Source organism: Mastigoproctus giganteus, chromosome 4, assembly GCF_048544385.1.
Source record: "Mastigoproctus giganteus isolate SK-2022 chromosome 4, ASM4854438v1, whole genome shotgun sequence".
Lineage (NCBI taxonomy): Eukaryota > Metazoa > Arthropoda > Arachnida > Uropygi > Thelyphonidae > Mastigoproctus > Mastigoproctus giganteus.
The window spans coordinates 83,040,052-83,064,639 of NC_143578.1; the positions used below are offsets into that span (position 1 = coordinate 83,040,052).

At 37.4% G+C, this 24,588-nt stretch overlaps 1 protein-coding gene across 2 annotated transcripts in view; it reads left to right on the plus strand.

Moving 5' to 3' along the window:
* LOC150086876 (formylglycine-generating enzyme) overlaps window positions 1-24,588 on the plus strand; it is a 237,852-nt gene that overhangs the window by 35,349 nt on the left and 177,915 nt on the right. For both annotated transcript variants that reach the window (XM_090371641.1, XM_090371640.1), the window contains exon 2: window positions 7,545-7,619. In XM_090371641.1, coding sequence (XP_090227767.1) covers window positions 7,545-7,619 — 75 coding nt within the window. The remainder of the gene's footprint in view (window positions 1-7,544; window positions 7,620-24,588) is intronic.

Genomic DNA, 24,588 nt, shown 5'->3' on the forward strand with positions numbered 1-24,588 from the left:
CTCGATCATGTAATCTGTAGCACACCACACAAGTTCCATTCATACGTATCTTTCCTATACATATATTGGGCTTTTCTGTTATAGTGCAATTCTATTATAAACAGGTAGTAAACTTAATCTTATTGCATTTGTGATAATACCGATAGCTGGAATTCTGTGGGTTTTTAGGTTATTATGGTGAAATGTGCTTCCCCCTTCCATGAAACCTTCAATCATATAAAAAACATAAATAAATTTTCAGAATCTTCTCATCATACCTATTTTTTAATCTTCATAAACTTGTTATTTCGTATCATGCTTGCACATATCACTTTAGTTGCAATTTGTGGGTGCCACGTTTTTTGTTATTAATTGCTTATCTGTTTTACTGTTTTAAATTTTAAAACCCAAAAAATGTCAGTGAACAGAAATATCAATTAGTATGTACTTATTACAGTATGTATTATTAAGTTATGTACATAAGCGCAAATTTACTTTTATTTTGATAAATTGTGGAAAACATTCTTCTGATTTTCAGGTATCATTTAATTTTGTTAATTGGTAATGTAATAAAGTGTAAATTTGTGATCTCTATTTTTGTAGCCTGTGGATAATATTCCTCATATTTTTGTTTCACTGTTTAATAGAATTAAAATTCTATTCCAAATGTGATCACAATGACCGACACTTACCACATATCGCATAGTGAACCAATCGCGAAGCAGGGGTACACTGTATATATAAAAAAAAAAAATCTTTTAACCAAAGTGTAATCAATTACCGCAACATGTAGTACAAATATAATGCTTATATAGATTTAAGAACAGAATTAGACATTTATATAAAATAGAGATACAAAGCTGAAACTGCATAAGCCTCAATTCCTTGAACCTTTTTTTGAAAACTTCAGGAGGAAAGCTAACATTACTTTTCTGAAAATTTGGCAAAAAAAAAAAAAAAAAATATATATATATATATATATATATATATATACAGGGTGTCTCAAAAATATTGGTACAAACGTTTAGGGGAGGAAGGTAACATCCAAAGGAACGTGAATCACATAGGAACCCATGACCGGAAACGTCACGGGGAAAGTAGTAGCAGAGGCACAAGAAGCAGATATGACACAAGACAGTAATTAGTGGCAAACATTTATTTGACATAATATTAACAATGGAGTAAGAGATGGATGCGTTTCATGATGTTACAACAGATGCTCGAAGGTTCCAAATGAGACGCAATGCATGCGTGACACCAACGCATGCACGGATTGGAGGACACAGTCGAACACACCTGGAGTTTCTTTGACAGAAGCAGCAGCGCAGACGAGTCTCACCACGAGATCCATTTCAGTCTCCACAGGCGATTCACATATGATAGATTTGAGGGCCCCACAGAAAGAAATCAAGACTCGATAAATCAGGTGAGCGTGGGGGCCAGGCAACGGATCCACCACGGCCAATGAATCGATGCCCAAAACGGCTGTTCAAATGGTCACTAACACACCTTCCATAATGGGCAGGCGCCCCATCATGTTGAAACCAAATGTTGCATCTCACATTTGCTGGAACATCGTCAAGTAACTCTGGTAGAACTTGTTCAAGAAAGATCCCATATTTAGCGGAGCTCAGGTGGGATGGTAACAGGTATGGGCCGACTAAGCGGTCACCGACCATACCTGCCCACACATTTATTGCGAAGCGATGTTGTGCCGCATGGGGGCGCACACCGTGTGGGCCCTCTGCTAATCCATACACTAGGTTGTTGTTTGTTATTTGGTTTTTAGGAGCATTAGCAACTAAGGCCATATTGCTCCGGGATATGCGGTGGTCATTCCCTGACCTTTCCGCATCCTCCGTATTTGGTGGTGACTGGCTCGAACCCCGGTCTAATCAAGAAGCGTGTGCTACGCACTGCTGCTCCTTCCCACCTGGCTACGGAGGCGCCTCCATACACTAGGTGCATGTCTGCCAGCTCACAGTTTGTATATCGATGCATGCTCATCGTGCAGTGACTACTGTGAATGAGTAAACCAGAAATTTTCCCTCTCCTGAACTGATGAACAGCGCCGTGTGCCAACTTACGGTGAAGTTTCCGGTTATGGGTTCCTATGCGATTCACACTCCTTAAGAAGTCACCCACCTCCCCCCAAATGTCCGTACCAATATTTTTGAGACACCCTGTATATATAGTGACTGAAGTTAAGTGTTTCAGCAATTTACAGATTATTTTCATTATAAAATTATTTATTTTAAAAATAAATTATAAATATATATGCATCTAACAAAGTATATTTTAATTTGATAGAAGTGTTATTTCATAGCAATGCAGGTATAAAGAGGTTTTTCAGGTGAGACACTCCACTAGTATCAGAGGACTAGTATACAATGTAGAAGGGGATTTGTCTGGTAGTTACACTAAAGTTGGGTTTTCTGAGGTTGTCATTCTGTCCAGATGTTATCTTTGTGTTATGTCTGGGATATATAATGGGGAAATGAAACCCAGGTTTCATTTACCCATAATGAGACATTCTGATCTGTGTGCTCTCTCTGTTTCCAAATATTTTCTTTACTGAAATAAGTTACCTCTGGGGATAGTTGAGGCTGACAGCTTGGGGAAATTCTAAGGTCAGCTGTTAAATACCTATGTGAAGTGGAACACATATTACTTATTTTCTTTTTATTTTTTATAGTGTTATTTATTTTTATTTATTTAATTTATTATTATTTTTTATTTTATGACAAGTGCAGCAAAAGCTTGTTGGCTTCCATGCACTGTGTGGCTAATACTAATTATTATTATTAGCCGTATGGTGCAAGTAAGCCATGAGGCTTTTGCTTCTGCACCAGCCAAAAAAAAAATATTTCGGAGTTACCTTGTGAGAGAGAGAGAGAGAGAGAGAGAGAGAGCGAGAGCGCATGAGCAAGTGTCAGAAGTAGAAGGGAATCACCAAGAAAGAGAAAAATGACGATATCCAGCTAAGGACCCTGGATGCGTCAAGTCCATACTCACCAGATGTGAGCCTCTTGAATTTGGTGTAACATAATCACTGAAAAAAACAAAAATGAGAATAGGAGTGTGTTTGTTATAGGCCTAATGACTGTGATGAGTATACCAAATAAATATACAGAGAAACAGAGTGGGCTAGTAAATCAGATTGTTTTATAATAGAGGAATTTAACTCCAGATATTGACTGGAACTTGTCAGTTGGTTGCTCACACACATTAGTAAGACTTCTGTGGATTTATCGGATGACTGTTTTCTACAGCAGCATGTTGGAGAGGCAATAAGAAGAAGCAATATTCTTGATCTGGTTATCGGCAGCGATTCTTCATGTATTAAGGATCTACAGGTAAAAGACACACTGTGTGGTAGCAATCACCGTGTACTAATGGGGAACTTGATTAAAGACTTAACTACTGTCAAGGGTAAAGGGAAACGCTTTTGCTTTCATAAGGGTCTAGAGTGGTCTCAGACAGTTTTTAAATTCTGTGCATTGGGACTACTGATGATGTTGCCATCAGCAAATTCTAAATGGGAAGCATTCAAGGAATTAATGTTAGAAGCTACTAGGCTTTTTGTATCAACTATGAAATACTGTTCAAGGCTTAGTTAGACCTAAATGGATGTCAGAAGAACTGATGAGAATTGTGGCAGACAAGAAAAATTAGTGGGATGCATATAAATTATCAGGTGATACAAAAGCCTATGGTATATATAAATTAGTCTGTAATTGTGTTGCAAAGGGGGTTACGCAAGCTAAGGCAGATTATGAGAAGTCCCTGGCAATGAATACAAAGAACAGCAGCAAAGACTTCTATGATTTTATTCTGAATCACATTGGGCCACTTGATGTCACCCTTAGATCCCGCTTTGTGAATTGGGGAAACATTTGCACATTTCCAGTCTATGGGGACTTCCCCTGAGTCCAAGGATGTTCTCAGGATGTTAAGGTAAGAGGTCTGTAATTACTCATATCACCTTTTGATCCTCCCTTTGTGAATTAGGGATACATTCGCACATCTGCAGTCCATAGGGACCTCCCCTGAATCCAAGGATGCTCTCATAATTATGTCTAACAATTTGCTTATCTAGTTTGCTGCCTCCTTTAATATAACTGGATAGATCCCATCCACCCCGAGTACCTTTCTTATTTTTAACTTCAACAATTTCTCTTCCACTTTCCTCTTGGTTGTTAAAAAATCAAGAAATGTACTCAGGGTGGATGGAATCTATCCAGTTATATTAAAGGAGGCAGCAAACTAGATAAGCAAATTGTTAGACATAATTATGAGAGCATCCTTGGATTCCGGGAAGGTCCCTATGGACTGCAGATGTGCGAATGTATCCCTAATTCACAAAGGGAGGATCAAAAGGTGATATGAGTAATTACAGACCTCTTACCTTAACATCCTGAGAACATCCTTGGACTCAGGGGAAGTCCCCATAGACTGGAAATGTGCAAATGATTCCTTGATTCACAAAGCGGGATCTAAGGGTGACATGAGTAATTACAGACCAGTTAGTTTAACTTCTGTTCCGGGGTAAATAATGGAGTCACTGGTTAAAGATGCATTGTAAGACCATCTAGACAAGACTGCAGTAATAATTCAGACACAGCATGGGTTTGTTATGGGAAAGTCTTCTCTGACAAATTTGATTGGATATTGTAATTTGGTTACAAAGGAACTGGATGACAAAAATAATTTTGATATCATATACTTGGATTTCAGAAAAACTTTTGACACTGTTGTGCACGGAAGGCTACTATACAAATTGGAGCAGTATGGTATTAAGGGTAAGTGCTACAATGGATAAAAGGGTGGTTGAGTGGGAGAAGATAGAGAGTGGTAATCAAGGGATGCTGGTCTTTGTGGACTAATGTTATTAGTGGAGTCCCACAGAGTTCGGTTTTGGGCCCACTGTTGGTTTGTATATTTATCAGTGATGTTGATGAAGGTATATCAGGCTTAATGTCGAAGTTTGCAGGTGATACAAAGGTTGGCAGGGTGCTGCTGCAACAGGATCTAGAAAATTTGGGCATATGGGCTGAGAAGTGGCAACTGAATTTTAACATTGACAAATGCAAAGTACTGCATATGGTTAGAGTTAACCCCAGAGAAACGTACCAACTGGTGTGGTTCTACACTTCGGGTTGTTGTTGTTATTTGGTTTTTAGGAGCATTAGCAACTAAGGCCATATTGCTCTGGGGGTATGCGGTGGTCATTTCCTGACCTTTCTGCATCCTCTGTATTTGGTGGTCACGGACTCGAACCCCGATCTGATCAAGAAGCGTGTGCTGCTACGCACTGCTGCTCCTGCCCATCTGACTACGGAGGTACCTTACACTTCGGGTGGTAGAAAATGAAAAAGAACTGACAGATATGAAGTTTTCTGAGCAATGGAGACAGACTGCCAGTGCTGGTCATGGGGTATTGTCAATGATTTAAAGGAATTTTGTTAGTAGGGAGGTGATTATCCCTTTGTATAAAGCAATAGTCAGGCCACGTCTTGACTACTACGTACAGGTCGCGGCCTCATTTTAGGAAGGATGTAGAGTTGTTTGAGCCTGTACAGAGAAGGGCAACAAGATTGGTGAGGGGAACAAAGGGCCCCTTTTACCAAGAAAGGCTTAAGTTCTGCAAATTGCAGTGGCTGGAGACTGTCACCTGCGAGATGATCTGATTGTGGCGTGTAAAGTCTTGAATGGGTTGAGTACGCTGAATTCTGATGGGATTCTTCCACTTGCTCAGATTATGAACCTGAGGGGGTATAAATTCAAATTGAGGAAAGACAGTTGTAGAATAGATGTGTGGAAATTTGCCTTTAGCCAAGTGGGTGGTTAATTTCTGGAACAAACTTCCATCTGTCATTGTGGAAGTTGATAGCTTAAATAAATTCAAGGAGGGACTGGTCAAACATTTAGAGGGAATGAATGTATGAAATAAGTTTTTTTTTTTTTTTTTTTTTGGGCTGATGCTACATAAGCTCATACGCTTATTTTCTTGCATCACATGCCTCTGTTACTACTACTACTAGAGCCGTTCCTAGTAAAATAATGGAGTCTCTGGTTAAAGAAGTAATGCAGGCCATGTAGACAGCAATGCATTTATACTGCAGTCACAGCATAGATTTGTTAAGGGGTGAACTTGGCTGACCAATCTGATTGGATACTGTGATGCAATAATCAAGGAAGTGGATGCAAAAAAGCAATTTGATATTATATACTTGGACTTCAGGAAAACTTTTTGTAGTGTTGCACATAAATGTCAGCTGTACAAATTGGATCAATGTGGCATTAAGGGCATGGATAAAGGGACTGTTGAGTGGTAGAAGAAAGATAGATAGTGGTTATTGATTAATATTGCTCTCTGTGGACTAATGTTATTAGTGGAGTCATCAAGCATTCATTGCTGGGCACATCGTTGCTTTGTATATTTATTAATGATATTGCCTGACATAGCTGAATGGTCAGGAGCACATGCTCTTTGAGTGGACTGGGGTTCAAGCCCATGACTGCTAAATACGATTAACTTTTGTATTGATTGATTTATTGTAAACTCCACTGACTTGGTGGTTGTGCCAGAGTATAAACAAGAAAATTTTTTTTTATATATATATATAGGCTTAATGTTTAAGTTTTCACATAATAAAAAGGTTGGCAGGGAGGTTAATGATAGTAATTAGGGTGAGCTACTGCAACAAGATCTAGGAAAATTTGGTTGATGAGCTGAAAAATATCAGTAGAAGTTTATCATTGACAAATGCAAGATTAACATTAAACTGAAAAAGACCTGAGGTTAATTGTGCAGTCAGATATGAAGTTTTCTGAGCAGTTCACACAGCCTTTTGTCAATGAGGTGATTATCTCTTTGTACAATGCCATGGTTAGGCTGCATCTTCAGTACTGTATACAGGTTTGGAGGCTTCATTTTAGGGAGGATGCAGATCTTTGGAATGGGTGCAAGAAAGGGCAACAATTTGGTAAAGAGAACAAAAGGGTGCTCTTACCAAGAAAGGCTTTTGTTCTGCAAATTTCAGTGTCTGGGGTAGATATGACTGAGGTGTTTAAGGCTTTGAATGGATTGAGTAAGTTCAGTGTTGATGGCATTCTTCATCTTGATGAGACTACACACATGAAGGGAGATAAATTCAAGTTCAGAAAGGACAGACAGTTGCAGGATAGATATGTGGGAATTTGGGTGGTTGATTGTTGGAACAAACATCTACTGTTGGTTTGGATGGAAGAGGGTTGTTTGAATAAATTCAAGAAAGAACTAGACAAATTCTTGGTGGTATGGATGGGTGAATGTTTTTTTTTTTTTTTTTGGCTGATACTTTATAAGTTCGCTTTCTTGCAACATTTGCCACTATTGATACTAATACAATATAGACTTAGAAAGATATCTTATCTTTTGTGAAGTTAATCCACCCCTTCTCCACTGCATTTTAAGAGTAAAATAAATGTATTAGTAATTAAAAATGGCATAATTGTAATTTTTATTCTAATTTACAATTTGTACTCAGTTGGCCTCATGCTTGTTTTTTTTAATTATTTAGGCTGAAAAGTTTGGAGATTCGTTTGTTTTGGAAAACTTGATTAGCAAAAAAACAAAGGAAATTATAACACAAGCTGTAAGTATTTCAATTTCCTTTAGTTAATGTGAATATAATCTGAATTATAATCAATTTCAATCAATATACAAGGAACTATTGAAAGGTTCGGACACTAATTCAATAATACATCAGTGCAGTTTTCCTTTGACTGAAATGCCTTATCCAGTCAAAGGATTCTTTGTTAAAAAGATTCAGTCAACAGATGCCTAGAATTTTTTTTTATTTTTTATAATAGATTTCAGCATTTTTTTTTTCTTTTCTTTCTTTTTTTTTTTTTTTTTTTTTTTAAATGGTGTCCTCCCTGTTGTCAATTGTTCTCTATTGAAGTTGAGCATCCAGTTTGGGAAGGAGGAAGAAATCAAATGGGTGCCAAACTAAGCGAGAATGTGGTACCACAGAAATGTTGAATTTTACTAGCTATATATTGAATGTTGAATTTTGCCAGTTGTAGATATTCAGCTACAGTCAGGGCAGTATAGGAATGTGCATTCTCCCAATGATGGAGCTAATTGCCATTTTTTCATTGTTATTAACATTTCAATCTAACTGACTCATATGTGTGGGTACTCATGGTACTTATTAATTAGGTATTTTTCATTGAAAAAAATTACTAAACATTTGAAATAATACATTTGATTGCATTTGCTGCGTTTTGATTTTGAAAACCTTTGGAATTTTGTTGAATGGCTTATTGTGTCATTGTTTCAGAATTGCTTTCCTGAGCTAAAAGCAGAACTTAATACACACAAACACACAGTACAGATGTTCTTTAAAATCAGCCATTGAAAACTGTGACAGAGGATTTTATACATGCCCTTGAATTAATGGGTGGGACAGATGATTTAATGCAGGTGATGCAGTGAATTTCACATGAGGTGAGCACTACTCTTAATATTGGAACAGAACTTTTTGATAGGCCCTCCTATTTTATTATTAAATTCATGACTTAAACTGTACACTCAGTGTTCATAATTTGTACTACATATAATGAGAAATCTTAACATTATGCCTTATGTGATAATGTTTATTATTTCTAATATATGAGTGTATCAAAAGAAGATGCAGGTTTTCAGAATTTGGCAGAATTACTGCCAGACAGATGTTTAATTTTCATCTGTTAGATTTGTGTATTGCAAATAAACATTTCAGCTCATCTTTGTTTTTAATATGTAATGAGATTGAGATTAGTATTATTTGGTGATGAAAAATGTTTCACTATTTTTCTCTTGAATAGCAGTAGCATTAGTAAAGGCACATGATGCAAGAAAGCAAGCGTATATAGCATCAGCCAAAACAAAACAAACCCCCCCCACAAATCTTCTAATTTCACCTATCCACTCGCTCCAAATGATTGTTTAGTTCTGCTTTGAATCTATTTAAACTATGAACTTCTTCAAAGACAGATGGAAGTTTGTTCTAGCAATCACCCACACGCTGGATAAAGACAAAGTTCCACACATCTGTCATACAACTGTCTTTCTTCAATTTGAATTTATGCCCTCTCAGGTGATTATTCTGAGCAAGAGGAAGAATCCCGTAAGCATTGAGCATACACAAACCATTCAAGGCTTTATACACCTCAATCAGATCACCTCGCAGGTGCCTAGTCTCTAGAAACGTAATTTGCAAAACTTAAGCCTTTCTTCGTAAGAGCAACCCTTTGTTCCATTCACTAATCTTGTTGCCCATCTCTGCACTTGCTCCAGCAGCTCTACATCCTTTCTAAAATGGGGTCTCCAGACCTGTATTCAATACTCAAGGTGTGGCCTTACCATTGCCTTATACAAGGGGATAATCACCTTATCTCTGCTGGAAAAATTCCTGTTTACCATTGACAAGACACCATGAGCTGCTCTTGCAGACCATCTGCACTGCTCAGAAAACTTCATATCTGCCTGCACAATTACCCCAGGTCCTTTTCATTCTCTACCACTGTTAGTGTAGTACCACACAGTTGATACATTACTCTGAGGTTACTGCTTCCCATATGCAGTACTTTACATTTGTCAATGTTGAACTTCAGTTGCCACCTCTCAGCCCATTTGCTCAACTTTTCTTGATCCTGTTGCAGCAACGTACTGTCATTAGCAACTTTGCCAACCTTTGTTGTATCGTCTGCAAACTTGTACATTAAGCCTGATATACCAGGCCGACCGGGCTAGCCAGGTGGGTAAAGTGCCTGCCTGGCAACCCAAAGGTCGCGGGTTCGAATCCCGCCTCGGGCTTGGATCAAAGTACTGCAAAAACCTTGGGAGGTGCACTATGGCCACAGAAGCCGATGCGCCAACAACTAGCACAAAAAAAAAAAACAAAAAAACTGATATACCATCAATATCATTAATAAATACAGAAAACAACAATGGATCCAACACTGAACCCTGAGGGGTTCCACTAATAACATTAGTCCACGAAGAGCAGTGTCGATTGATTACCACTCTGTCTTCTCCTACTCAACCATCCCTTCATCCATAGCAGCAATTTGCCTCCAATATCACACTGCTCCAATTTGTGCAGCAGTCTTCCATGTGCAACAGTATCAAAAGCCTTTCTAAGATCCAAATATATGATATCAAAGTTATTCCCTGCATCCAGTTACTTTGTGACCACATCATAGTATCCAATCAAAGTGGTCAAATAAGACTTCCCCTTTACAAAACCATGCTGTGTCCGAACTATAACTGATGTCTTGTATAGATGATCCTGCAGTGCTTCTTTAACCAGCGCCTCCATTAATTTCCCTCGAACAAAAGATAAACTAATAGGTCTGTAATTACTTGTGTCGACCTTTGATCCTCCTTTGTGAATTGGGGTCACATTTGCACATTTCCAGTCCACGAGTACCTCCCCCGAGTCCAAGGAAGCTCTCATATATATGGCTAAGGGGTTTTCTTACTTCCTTTGCTGCCTCCTTTAATATAACTGGATATATCCCATCCACCCCCAGGTGCCTTTCTTATGTTTATCTTCAACAATTTCTCCTCCACTTTGCTCTCAGTTATTACAAAATCATTTAGCTCACGGCCAGAGTTTAATTCATTTCTGGCATTCTCCTCATGTTTGAATGTAGATGCAAAATACTCATTTGTTTTGTTAGCTACCTGAGCAGGATCATCAACAGTTCAACCATTGATATCCAGTGGACCAATCTGATTCATCTCCTTCCTTTTAGAGTTTACATAAATAAAGAACTCTGCTATTTTTCTTTGCATCCTTTGCCAAAGATTTCTCGTAATCCGTCTTTTCTTGCCTAACCTCCTTTGTCACTTGGTTACAGATCTGACATCCATTTAGGCCTAAACCTTGAACAATATTTCTTAGTTGGTATGAAAAGCATAGTTGCTTCCAAGCATTCTTTGGATGCTCACCATTTTGAATATGCTGTTGGTAACATCATCAGTTGGTCTCACTGTATAGAATTTAAATACTGTCTCAGAGCTCCATAGTAGTCTTTACAAAAGCAAAAACGGTCAGGTAAGACACTATGAGACACTATGAGAACAAGCGTAGCCTTGTGCAGGTGAAGTTTTTACTGCTCCTGGAATAGAGAAGTTTTTTTGTTTTATTAGCTTAAATTGGCATATTAACTTATTTTCTAGAGTAGCTTTATATTCCTAGTTATGATACTTAGTTTAAAGTTTAACTTAGATAGAGATATTGTAGGTATTACTTAGTACCGGTAAGGGTATCAAATCCACGTGTTACAAGTTGCAGCTCCGCTGAACAAGAAGTTTTTTAGCCATATTTAGCCGCTTTATTGACCAATTGTTATATTAAATTATTTTCTATAAGTAGCTTATAGATCTAGTCAGGATCCTTAGTTTATTCTGAATTGAGACAGCGAGATTTGGAAGTTAATTAATACTTAAGTGTCCGTAGATTTACCGTTCGTAACTTGCCGCCATTGTTATACGATACGATGTTATATCCCGAACTAGACAGTGTAAGCTTAGTATAGTATAGTATATAATTTAATATTGTCAATTAATCAGTAAAATCTATTAATCTTGTTAAACTTCATTGTTAATTAAATTGTACTTTTTAACTAAATACATATAACGAAGATTACAAACGTAACATAATTAATTAATACATAACTTGATACGGAAGTTATATAAACGGAAATCATTGATAATACTCGATACTGAAAAATATATATGGCGTTATAACCTGTGTTGGGATAGAAGTTTAGGGTTATAATTTTGTACTGAAATTGAAATTTTATTGAAATTAAATCGAAATCATGACTCAGACCAGAGCAGCAAAGCAAAAGGCTCAAGCTAATGGGAGTGCTGTGGCTCAGGGGAGAACTGAGGTGGGTAGTTGCCCTCTGAATCACAGCCTTTAAAATTCACTGCTTGCTTGATGTTTGTGGAGCAGTCGGGTATGGGACATGATATTGCCATGGGGGATGTCTTTGTGTGTGCACGCGATGCAATTTAGATCCTTCGAGGGTGGATGCCCTCGAAGGATCTAAATTGAGGGGCCCATCAAGCTCTCAGATGCCCACATCAACGCCAGAGCTTGCACTTGGTCATCATGCAACACAGCGGCAACCCCCAAAGCAGAATGCACTGGTCCCACATGAACTAGTAGTTGTTGGTGACTCTATTGTCAGGGAAATGGGGAACATGCTTTATAAAAAGGATAGGTGGAACAGGACCAAGGTATGTCTGCCAGGGGCAAAGGTTGATGACGTGCGGATATCACCTTTAAAGGCACAAAAGGTGATATAGTTGTACACGTTAGCACTAATAATATTAAGAGTAGGAGACCGGCGGAATTACTTAACAAATACAGCTCACTGTTGAAAAAAAGCCGTGAATTAGGGTTGAATTTGAAAGTGTCTGCAATTCTACCCAGACACGATAGGAGAGAGTATCTGATGAGCCTTGTCGATCAATTCGGCCCTGTAAAGATTGTGCAAGACTCAAGGGGTAGAATTTTTTTTCAGCCTGGTCTGTACTTGTTAACCGGAGAGACTGCTTCTACAGGGATGGAATATACTTAAATAAAAAGGGTGCAAGAATATTTGCTGATGCAATGGAGGCAGTGTTAGGGGGGTTGGAAAAATGCTAGCTTGGGGGGGATACAAGGACTAATAGATTAACAGTAGCCACTGGCAGAGGTGAAAGTGATTCTTGCACTGCTTCTATTGGAATGAGCAGCAGCCTGAAAAACAAGATGCAGGGTATCAGAGACAGGGAGTCATTGCAGTATAAGTAAACACATGGGTTGTGTTAGGGTAGCTAAGAATAGGAACAGGTGCATGTATACTTGCGTGTACATCTATGCTAGGAGTTTGGTAAATAAATTTGATGAATTTGAGGTATTGCTCAAAACATCAAAGGCAGATATTGTTGGGATATCAGAGACGTGGTGTCACACAGCTATGAGGAATGCAGAACTGGAATTTGGGGAGTACAATGTCTACAGAAAGGATAGACAGGATAGGAAGGGAGGAGGGGTTATGCTGTTAGTTAAGAAACACATAAAATTCAAGGAAGTGAAGCCAGTCGACATTGCTGCACAGTGCAGTGTTGAGTCAGTTTGGTGTGACATAAGCTTTGGAGGATCAAAATTGAGAGTAGGAGTGTGTTATAGGCCTAATGGTTCTGATGAGTATAATAAAAAAATGTACAGGGAAATAGAGTGGGCCAGTAAATCAGAGAGTCTTATAATGGGGGATTTTAATTTCCCAGATATTGACTGGAATTTGTGAGTTGGTCACTCACACACTAGCAAGGCTTTTGTGGATTTATTGGATGATTGTTTTCTACATTAGCATGTTCGGGACGCAAGTAGAGGGAGTAATACTCTTGATCTGATTGTCAGTAGTGATTCTTCATGCTTTAAGAATCTGCAGATAAAGGAACCACTAGGTGGCAGCGATCACAGTGTGCTGAAGTGGGATTTACTCAGAGGTAACTACCATGAGGGGTAAAGGGAAGGGTTTTTGCTTTTGTAAAGGTGACTACAATGGTCTGATACAGTATTTAAATTCTATACAGTGGGACCAACCGATGATGTTACCAACAGCAAATTCAAAATGGGAAGCATTCAAAGAACTTATCTTGGAAGCTACTAGGCTTTACATACCAACTAAGAAATATTGTTCAAGGTTTAGACCTAAATGGATGTCAGATGAACTAATGAGACATATGGCAGAGAAGAAAAATGCATGGGATATACATATAAATTAATGGGTGATATTGGAGGCCTATGATAGATATAAGCTGGTCTGTAACCAAGTCACAAAGGAGATTAGGCAGGCAAAGGCAGATTATGAGAAATCCTTGGCAAAGGATGCAAAGAAAAACAGAAAAAGTTCTTTACCTATGTAAACTCTAGAAGGAAAGGGATGAATCAGATTATTCCACTGGATATCAATGGTTCAACAGTTGAGGATCCTGCTCAGATGGCTAACAAACTAAACGAGTATTCTGCATCTACATTCACACATGAGGAGTTATTCAGGAAGGGGAATGCCAGAGGTGAAGTAAACTTTGGCAGTGAGCTAGATAATTTTGCAATAACTGAGAGGAAAGAGGAGAAATTGTTGAGGATAAACATAAAAAAGGCACCCGGGGTGGATGGGATCTGTCCAGTTATATTAAAGGAGGCAACAAAGGAAGTAAGCAAACCCTTAGCCATAATTTTGAGAGCTTCTTTGGACTCAGGGGAGATACCCATGTACTGTAGATGTGCAAATGTGACCCCAATTCACAAGGGAGGATTAAAGGGTAGCAGAAGTAATTATAGACCTGTTAGTTTAACTTCTGTTCCAGAAAAATTAATGGAGGCACTGGTTAAAGAAGCACTGTAGGATCATCTAGACAAAACTTCAGTTATAGCTCGGACACAGCATGGTTTTGTTAATACTTTGGAAGACTGCTGCACAAATTGGAGAAGTGTGGCATTGGAGGCAAATTGCTGCTATGGATAAAGGGATGGTTGAGGGGGAGAAGACAGAGAGTGGTAATCAATGGACACTGCTCATCGTGGACTAATGTTATTAGAGAATTCCTCAGGGTTCAGTGTTGGGTTCATTATCGTTTTCTGTATTTATAAATGATATTGATGATGGTATATCAAGCTTAATGTCCAAGTTTGCAGACGATACAAAGGTTGGCAGGGTTATTAAGGACACTACTGACGCTATGCTGCTGCAACAGGATCTGGAAAGGTTGAGCAGATGGGCTGAGAGGTGGCAAATGAAGTTTAACATTGACAAATGTAAAGTACTACATATGGGAAACAGTAACACCAGAGCAACGTATCAACTCTGTGGTACTACACTGACAGTGGTAGAGAATGAAAATGACCTGGGTGTAACTGTGCAGGCAGATATGAAGTTCTCTGAGCAGTGAAGACGGGCTGCAAGAGTAGCTCATGGTGTATTGTCAATGATATACAGGAATTTTTCTAGCAGGGATAAGGAGGTGATTATTTATTCCCTTGTATAAGGTAATGGTCAGGCCACACCTTGAGTACTGTATTCAGGTCTGGAGGCCTCATTTCAAGAAGGATGTAGAGCTGTTGGAATGAGTACTGAACAAGGCAATAAGATTAGTGAATGGAACAAAGGGTTGCTTTTATGAAAAAAGGTTTAAGTTCTGCGAATTACAGTGTCTGGAGACTAGGCACTGGCGAGGTGATCTGATAGAGGTGTATAAAGCTTTGAATGGTTTGAGCATGTTCAATTCCGACGGGATTCTTCCTCTTTCTCAGAATAATCACCTGAGAGGGCATAAATTCAAATTGAGGAAAGGATGTAGGATAGATGTGCTTAAATTTGCCTTTAGCCAGCAGGTAGTTGGTTGGTGGAACCGACTTCCATCCCTCGTTGTGGAAGTTGGTAGCCTAAACAAATTTAAGGCTCAGCTGGACAGGTATATCGAATGAATGGAGGGGTGATTTGGGAGTGGTTTTTTTTTTTTTTTTTTTGGCTGATGCTGCATTAGCTTGCTTTCTTGGATCATATGCCTCTGCTAATGCTAAAAAAAACCCTTCCCTTTACCCCTGATGGTAGTTACCTCTGAATAAATCCCACTTCAGCACACTGTCATCAGTGCCACCTAGTGGTTCCTTTATCTGCAGATTCTTAATGCTTGAAGAATCAGTACTGATAATCAGATCAAGAGTATTGCTCCCTCTAGTTGCCTCCCAAACATGCTGCTGTAGAAAACAATCATCCAATATATCCACAAAAGCCTTGCTAGTGTGTGAGTGACCAACCCACAAATTCCAGTCAATATCTGGAAAATTAAAATCCCCCATTATAAGACTCTCTGATTTACTGGCCCACTCCATTTCTCTGTACAGTTGTTTATTATACCCATCAGATTAAGCCTATAACACATTTCTTACTCTCAATTTTGCTTTTCCGGTGCTTATGTCACACCAAACTGACATGCAAGTATTCATGCACCTGTTCCTATTCTTAACTACTCTAACACAGCCCATGTGGTTACTTGTCATGCAATTTTCTCCCAGCAGTCTCTGAAATCCCATGCATCTTGTTTTTCGGGGCGCTGTTCATTCCAATGGAAGCAGTGCAAGAATCACTTTCATCTCTGCCATGGCTACTGTTAATCTATTAGTCTGTGTATCCTCCCAAGCTAGCAGTTTTCCGACCCATCTAACACTAACACTGCCTCTATAACATCAGCAAATATTCTTGTGCCCTTTCTATTTAAGTGTATCCCATTCCTGTACAAACAGTCTCTCCTGTTAATAGGCACAGACCAGGCTGAGAAAAATTCTACCTCTCGAGCCTTGCACAATCTCTCCAGGTTTCAGCGTTCGCAACACAAATTAATGATCTAGTATACAACATTTCTTGCGGTGATTGCGACTCGTCTTATCACGGTTTGACCCGTTTTTCTCTTAATATTCGTGTAAATCAACATGAAGCCTCAGTTCGGGCTTCTCGTTCAGCAGCGTCAGAATTAGCCTTTCATGCCATTAACGAAAAACGTACTTTTTTTATTTAACGAAGTCAAAATACTTAACGTTCAATGTAATTATACGCGACTATTAATTGCAGAAACCGTTGAAATTAAATTACACGTGAATTCTGTTAATGTTCGGCGGCCATATTTGATCTCCGATGCGCGGACCTTTACGCGCATGCGCGAAGACAAATAATCTCTATTTAAGTATCAGGTTTATCCCGATTCGGTAATTTTCATTCCTGTGATCACGACATACGGTCGAAAAGCGTTGTCAGCTTCAGGAAGGAAAGTCGTTTTGAATATTTTCGTTATATTCTTTTAATTGCGTTAATTTGATTTTTAATTGTTTTAAATTGATTTGAATTGTGTTAAATTTTTTTTTTTTTTTTTAAATTATTTATATTTTACTCAAATGTACCGGTAAGTTGTCGATTTTTTCGTTTTTTCCGTTTTAATTTCTGGAGGGTATCATACGGAAGTGTTCTACGCATTATATTGAGGTATACTCCTCTTATTATTTTACTAATATTATCAACATAGAACATATTGAGTAGTACAGCTCTGATTCATACTATCTAATTCATTTTTAAACTCTCATTGACTATTTCATTCACTTCCTGTCTCTCCAGCAGTAAATAATCGATACACACAACTATGGAATTTTTTTTGAATGGCTTAGTACAAAATTACATTAAATCTACACTAAGGTACTCGGCCCAAAGTTACCATATTTCTTTTCTAAAATATTGCCTTCAAAACAACATCGTTCCGAAGTTTGCCAGGGTGAATTTAAATCAAAAAATTTCAGGCATAAAACAACTAACACTGGCGACATCCGTAATATTGTTATGCTTGCCTTAAAATCTCGATATTCGAATAAACAAAAATACCTTTCTCAGGTTAGGAAGCTTCGCGATAAATTAAAAAAATATCTACATCCGAATGATTGGTCTGTATTGAAGACCTCCATAGATTTGCGACGGGAAGCACAGGCCTTAGAAATAAAAAACAAACACGTTAATAAGTTGCAAACATTATCGGATAGGTTAAGACACGTTCATACGAATTCTAACACATTGTCGCGGGCTTGCGACCAAGTTCATACGAGTTGGGTGACATCCCCCCCCACAGACACACAACGTGTTACCACAGAATATGTTAGCTAGTTCACGAACACCTCCTCACCAATTATCCAACGAACCGACATATCAACAGGTTACAAATCTTTCCTCGTGTACACTATCACAGGACCAGATTTCACTTTTATCCAAAGGACTAAATTATAATTTACCACCTCGAAAACTGCCTAAAAAACAATGTGTAATTGATATTGAATTTGGACTTCGTAATGTTCCACAAAAAGATGTATTTATTCAACAAGTTAACCAAGTAGTGAATAACATAAAAGAAATGCGACTTCCTAAATTGAATACACATGACAGTTCAGCTTTACGAGAACTTCGGGGAAATAAGGACATTATTATACAGAGGGCAGATAAAGGAGATACAGTGGTAATACTAGATAAACATGATTATATTAATAAGTTAGATTCAGTTCTATCAGATACCTCCGCTTATCGTGAAGTAGACCCGGCACTGTTTACCAATTTGGTCAATCAATACAATAAAACGTTAACCACGTATCAAAAAAATGACTACATTACTATGGTTCAGTTAAAGGAATTGAAGTCCAGAACATACAATATTCCTGCACTTTTCGGTCAGGTAAAATTACACAAGACTGGGTTTCCTATTCGACCTATTGTTTCCTACAGGAACTCGGCATTTTCATCCTTAGCCACACATGTATATAACATTATAAAATCCTTTAGACAGGTAATACAATTTGGGATTAAGAACTACAATACATTATTTAATAAGCTTAAAGACTGTAGACTCGGCGACAATGACAATTTATTGTCACTAGATGTTACCTCATTATATACGAATGTAAACGTTGAATACACATTAGATATTATATGGGATATGTTAAATAAAATCTCGACACCGATTAATTATACGAAGCTACTTATTAAGAAAATTTTTCACTTAATTAAACTGTTAGTTGAAGCTAACTACATCACCTTTCGAGACAAGGTATACAAACAAATTTTTGGATTACCAATGGGTTTGAGCCTGAGTGGCTTAATGTCAGAGGTCTATCTCAACGATTGAACAGATACATTTAACACCTTTTCGAACTCGTATCACATACTATTTAGTATGTGATACGGGTTCGAAGGGTTGGGAGGTATTTAGATGATGTTCTAGTTATTACCGATAGTAATGCTATCCAAGACATCTTACATTCGTTTAATAATATTTATTCTAGACTCAAATTTACATTGGAAAGGGAGGATACGGATACTAAGTCATTAAACTTTCTAAATTTCACGCTTACCCGGGACTCGAATAAAATACAATTTAGCATCTATAGAAAACCTACAAACACCGGTATGCTTCTACATTATAATAGCTATCACCCGTTCACCTACAAAAGATCGATTATCTTTAATTAATTTCTTAATGCCTATAAATATTCAACGACGGAATCTGCTTTGGACTCAGAAATACAAATATTGACTAGCAGATTCTTAAACAGGGGTTATTCCATTACCACAATAAACCGAATTAGGGTACAAGCTAAGGATAGGATACAAAATACTACACCAATCAACAATAGTAATATCAAAAAATACTTTATTTCTGTCCCATATGGCACAAACAACTTAACAGATTCTTTAAAGATACCGAATTTAAAATTGTAGCTAGGCCAATACGGAAGTTACACACTGAACAATCGCTCGGTTCTTTCAGCGTTCGCAACACAAATTAATGATCTGGTATACAACATTTCTTGCGGTGATTGCAATTCGTCTTATCAGGTTTCGACCCGTTTTTCTCTTAATATTCGTGTAAATCAACATGAAGCCTCAGTTCGTGCTTCTCGTTCAGCAGCATCAGAATTAGCTTTTCATGCCATTAACGAAAAACATACTTTTTTATTTAACGAAACCAAAATACTTAACGTTCAACGTAATTATACGCGACTATTAATTGCAGAAACCGTTGAAATTAAATTACACGTGAATTCTGTTAATGTTCGGCGGCCATATTTGATCTCCGATGCGTGGACCTTTACGCGCATGCGTGAAGACAAATAATCTCTATTTAAGTATCAGGTTTATCCCGATTCGGTAATTTTCATTCCTGTGATCACGACATACGGTCGAAAAGCGTTGTCAGCTTCAGGAAGGAAAATCGTTTTGAATATTTTCGTTATTCTTTTAATTGCATTAATTTGATTTTTAATTGTTTTAAATTGATTTGAATTGTGTTAAATCATTTTTTTTTTTTTAATTATTTATATTTTACTCAAATGTACCGGTAAGTTGTTGATTTTTTTTCGTTTTTTCCGTTTTAATTTCTGGAGGGTATCATACGGAAGTGTTCTACGCACTATATTGAGGTATACTCCTCTTATTATTTTACTAATATTATCAATGTAGAACATATTGAGTAGTACAGCTCTGATTCATACTATATAATATGACTATGTACATAGACAGTACATAGTGAAATGCAAGCATATGGCATCGAAATGAAAATAAGAAACAATTTAATATTAAATGTAACACTTATTAGAAATTTCAAACAAATCTTTCAAACCAGTGCTTTTGCTAGCTAAAAAACTTATCCCGCCAGTGCTATCACCAGTTTCGCTAAAGTGTTGATAAAGGAGTTTTGCCCTTTCACGAATGATGAGTGAACTTAACGGAATTTTATTTTGGGTTCGGTCTTCTGTCCACAGCTTTAAAGCCTTTTACATTTTTTCTTTGCCTTGTGTCTTATTGCGCGCAAATTTTTATAAAAAAAAAATTGGGTGGGTTAATATAGGAAGCTGGATTATAGTGTGGTCAGAGGACGAGTCTCCTCTGAGCGTAAGAAATACGGACCTTTTTTTTTTTTTTTTTTATAAAAATTTGCACGCAATGAGACGCAAGGTAACATTCACTTTACAGGAGGCTGTAAATATGTAAATAGCTATCCCCTAAGACAATACGGGCTGTTATGCCTTAGAAAAGCTATACCGGCCCAGTCCAAAGGGATAGCAATACCAACTCATGTAAATAACAATTAATGTAAATAACAAACCAACTCATGTAAATAACAAAAAAAACAACGCTTGTAAATAACAAACAACCAAAACATGTAAGACTTTAATTTTCACCACGGAGTCAATTAAAAACCGGAAATAAAAAAAAACCCGGACTCAGCCCCACCCTGGCTGACGTAGGAATCAGCCCACTCATCGGATGACTTGCAAAAACATCACCCTACAACAATATCAAGCAACAATAGGCGCGGCTGCGCACTCAAAAACCAAACCAGTGATAAAAAAAACAATGAGTAGGGTTAACTCCTCATTTACCGAAAGACCACCACCACCGGACAGATAAGTATAACTCCACTCGCTTATTCCGATAATTACCCGTCGGGCTTTGTTTCCCCTCTACCAGTTTGCCGAATCCGATGTTAAGATAAAAATACTTTCAAAAATTAAACTAAAAGACAAATTGAAATAAAACTATCCATATTCAATTAATTAAATAGACTTAAAGAGCAAAATAATCTCACTGCTAAGGCAAAACTGGTAAGGAGATAACAGAAACGGGTAATTATGAGACATTCCTTTAAAACTGGCTATCGATCCGCTCAAAGCCCCCGATGAAGTAGCGGGTAGATGACCAGGTGAGGGAAAGTTAGTTAGTTAGTATTGTATGATGATTAATTAATGTTAAAATAATTATAATTAAAACTAAATTCATTATATATTATATAATTTGAATACCATTACAGACCCCCAGGAATAGGTTAGACTAAAAACGCTAACTAAATCTCCTGTTCATTATACACCTTAATACCCTATAGAAAATAGATACCAGAAAAATTTAAGTAATCTAAGCAATCAAATTAAAAAAATATATATCAAGCACGTATAATAGTCCAATTGCCACAGGGCAATGGCATTAACGTAGCAAGTGATAAATTAAAAATAATCAATTAGACATTAACAATAATAATAATAACACAAAATATATATATATATATATATATATATATATTCTCAAACCGAAAGTTATTTCTGTTGATATTTAATAATATATTTATGATTTGATGTTCTTTTTTGAACATGCATGAAATTTAAAAGAAAATATGTAAAAAAATTAACATAATTATACAAAAACAAACAAATATACAATTGTAACATTTTAATCAGTGAGACAGTGAGTTTGATGGAAGCACACAGTTTTTTAATATGAGGATTTATTGTGGATAGAGTTACTCTCAGCTCCTCTTCTACCAACTTTAGTCTCTCTCTCTCTCTCTCTCTCTCTCTCTCTCTCTCTCTTGTTTAATCTCATTTAAAGCAGAAAACCCTGTTTCGCATAAGTAGGAAGTGAAAAATGGCAATAACATTCTAAATTGCCTTTTTGGAAATTTGTGTATATTCATTTTGATTCAAAATTTGTTAATATTAGTGTTATTAAAGTGAATTTCCAGTGGCTGGTCACTATGGATCTCAACCAATTCTTCCTCCACGTGCAGAAGTTCTAACATTGGAAGGTTTCTTGTTGCAAATGGGTCTCTTACCCACAAATATTTTTTGGTATCAAATTTAAATTTCAATGGTGGTGAAGTGGTGGTGGAACTATATCAAACGTAAGATGTCTTTTGCTATTACTACTGGCAAAGAAACTGTCCAAAGTGGACTGTTTTTGACAACTTTTTTGTAGCTTGCTGAAGTAAGAAATGACTTTGTCTTCCATTTTGCACATTATGAGTTCAGTGTTTTCACTGTCGGGGTGTTTTTTGCCACTTCTTTTAAATGCTCCCAACAAGAAATGATAGTCTTCAACTCTTCAGCTGACACTCTTTGGGTAGTTTTTTCTTCCTCTTCCTCTCCAGTGTCACTCTCTGTAATTTTCTCCCTCTTCCTCTCCAGTGTCACTCCATAATTTTCTCCAACTCTCATAGCTCCTCTGTTGTTAGCTCATGCCCATGAGCGTCAATAAGGTCCTTCACATCCTCTTTGCCAATCTCCAGACCCATTGATTTACCAAGAGTGACAATATCATTTGTCAAAGCACCATCATCTTCAAATCCGTCAACGTTATGGATAATTAAAGGCCAGATGTTTTTTCAGGCTGAATTTAAGCACCTGGTGGGAACATCATTCCAGGAACTTACAATGAGCCTCACACAGTCCAGCATGTTGAACTTTGACCTCCAAACATTTTTGTGGTGTAGATTTTCTTGAAGTTTGAAATCACTTGCTGGTCCATTGGTTGAACAGGAGTGGTGTTGGGTGGCAAAAATTTGACTTGAACAAAGTCAAATTGTGCCTCAAGAGATTGAACAAGGTTGGGATCATGGCCTGGCACATTATCCAGCAGGAGCAGTGCCTTCACAGGAAGCTTATTTTTCTCATGGTAACTCTTCACCGAAGGACAGAAAACTTCACGCTCCCATTCATTGAAGACATATCCTGTAACCCAGGCCTTCTTGCTGCTGCGCAAACACTCCCAGCATGCCTTTGTCAACCTTTTGTTGTTTAAATACTCTGGGAGTGTTAGAGTGATGCACAAGCAAAGGTTTCAGCTTAAAATCTCAAGATGCATTGGCATCCAACAGAAGAGTGAGCCTATCTTTCATAGACTTATGCCCAGGTAAACTAGCCTCATCGTTAGTGAAGGTATATCAGTTTCTGGGCATTCGCTTCCAGAAGAGGCCAGTTTCTTTAATGTTAAAAACCTGCTGGGGAAGATAACCCTCCTGATCAACAAACTCTTGGAATTAAATTTTAACGATCTCAGCTGCTTTTTTTTTTTTTTATCAGCACTGGATGCCTTTCAACATTTTTTATATTCGCCTTTTTTCGAAGCACTCGAAAAATTTTGTTATTGTTCAACGTTGTTGAGCAATAACAAAGACACTAATTGGATGGGAACAACTGTACAAGTGATATTCTGTGCGGCATGCGTCTGAAAATTTCCACCCATGTATCGTTCCAACTATATCGGAAAGCCATCGGTACTTGCAAATATCATTGGTCCTTAAAATAAAAGATCATATGGAAGATATATCAGTTCCTGAGAATATCAGATGTCGATGTCATCGTTAGCCGAGGCCTCACTGTATGTTAATTGGTCCTCGTACAGAATACAGGATATTGTTGTTGGGCTCAAGTGCTTTTAATGTCTCGCGTATGGATATGTATCTAAATATTGCAAGGGCAATGAGTGTGGTCACTGTGCCAGGAAGGGGCATGTATTTAAAAATGTGATAAAAAGAATGAGAGTCCAGTCTGTGTTAACTGCAAAATTAAGAGTAAAGTAGTGGACCACTCTGTTAAAGATAGAATGTGTTCTAAATATGTAAAGCAGCTAGAAATTATGAAGAAAAAATTGAAATATGGCTAAAGTGACCAGACGTTCCATATTCCACTCATTTGCCCTGCATTGCAAACTGTCCCGGATTGGACATGTAGCCTCCATACTTAATGGCAAACATTAGTGGTACAACGGAGAGTTTTTTTGGTAGTAAATAAGCTGTGGACATCAACAAAAACACAACTGACCGTAGAAATGCCAAAAGCAATACTACAAGTTAAGTGCAATTTTGCTAATTCTTGTGAAAAATTTTACGAAGAAATAGCAAATAAGGAAGAATTATTAAAAAATATTCACTCAGCGGAAAAATATTTAATTTATCTTGTTTTTAGTGTTAAAAGATTTATTATTATTAATTATTTCACAGAAAAAACCTAACCTTTTTTTTTTTTCTTTTCATAAAAAAAAACTTTTTTTCACTAAACAAAAATGAAAATTGATTAAAAACACAACTCCTCTAATAAGTGTTTTTTTTTTTTTTTCCCTTCTAATTACAATTATTTTTCTCAGTTCTCACATCTTTCACGCAACCGTCTGTTTGTTACATAGTGTAACACGAGGAGTACCGTATACTGAATT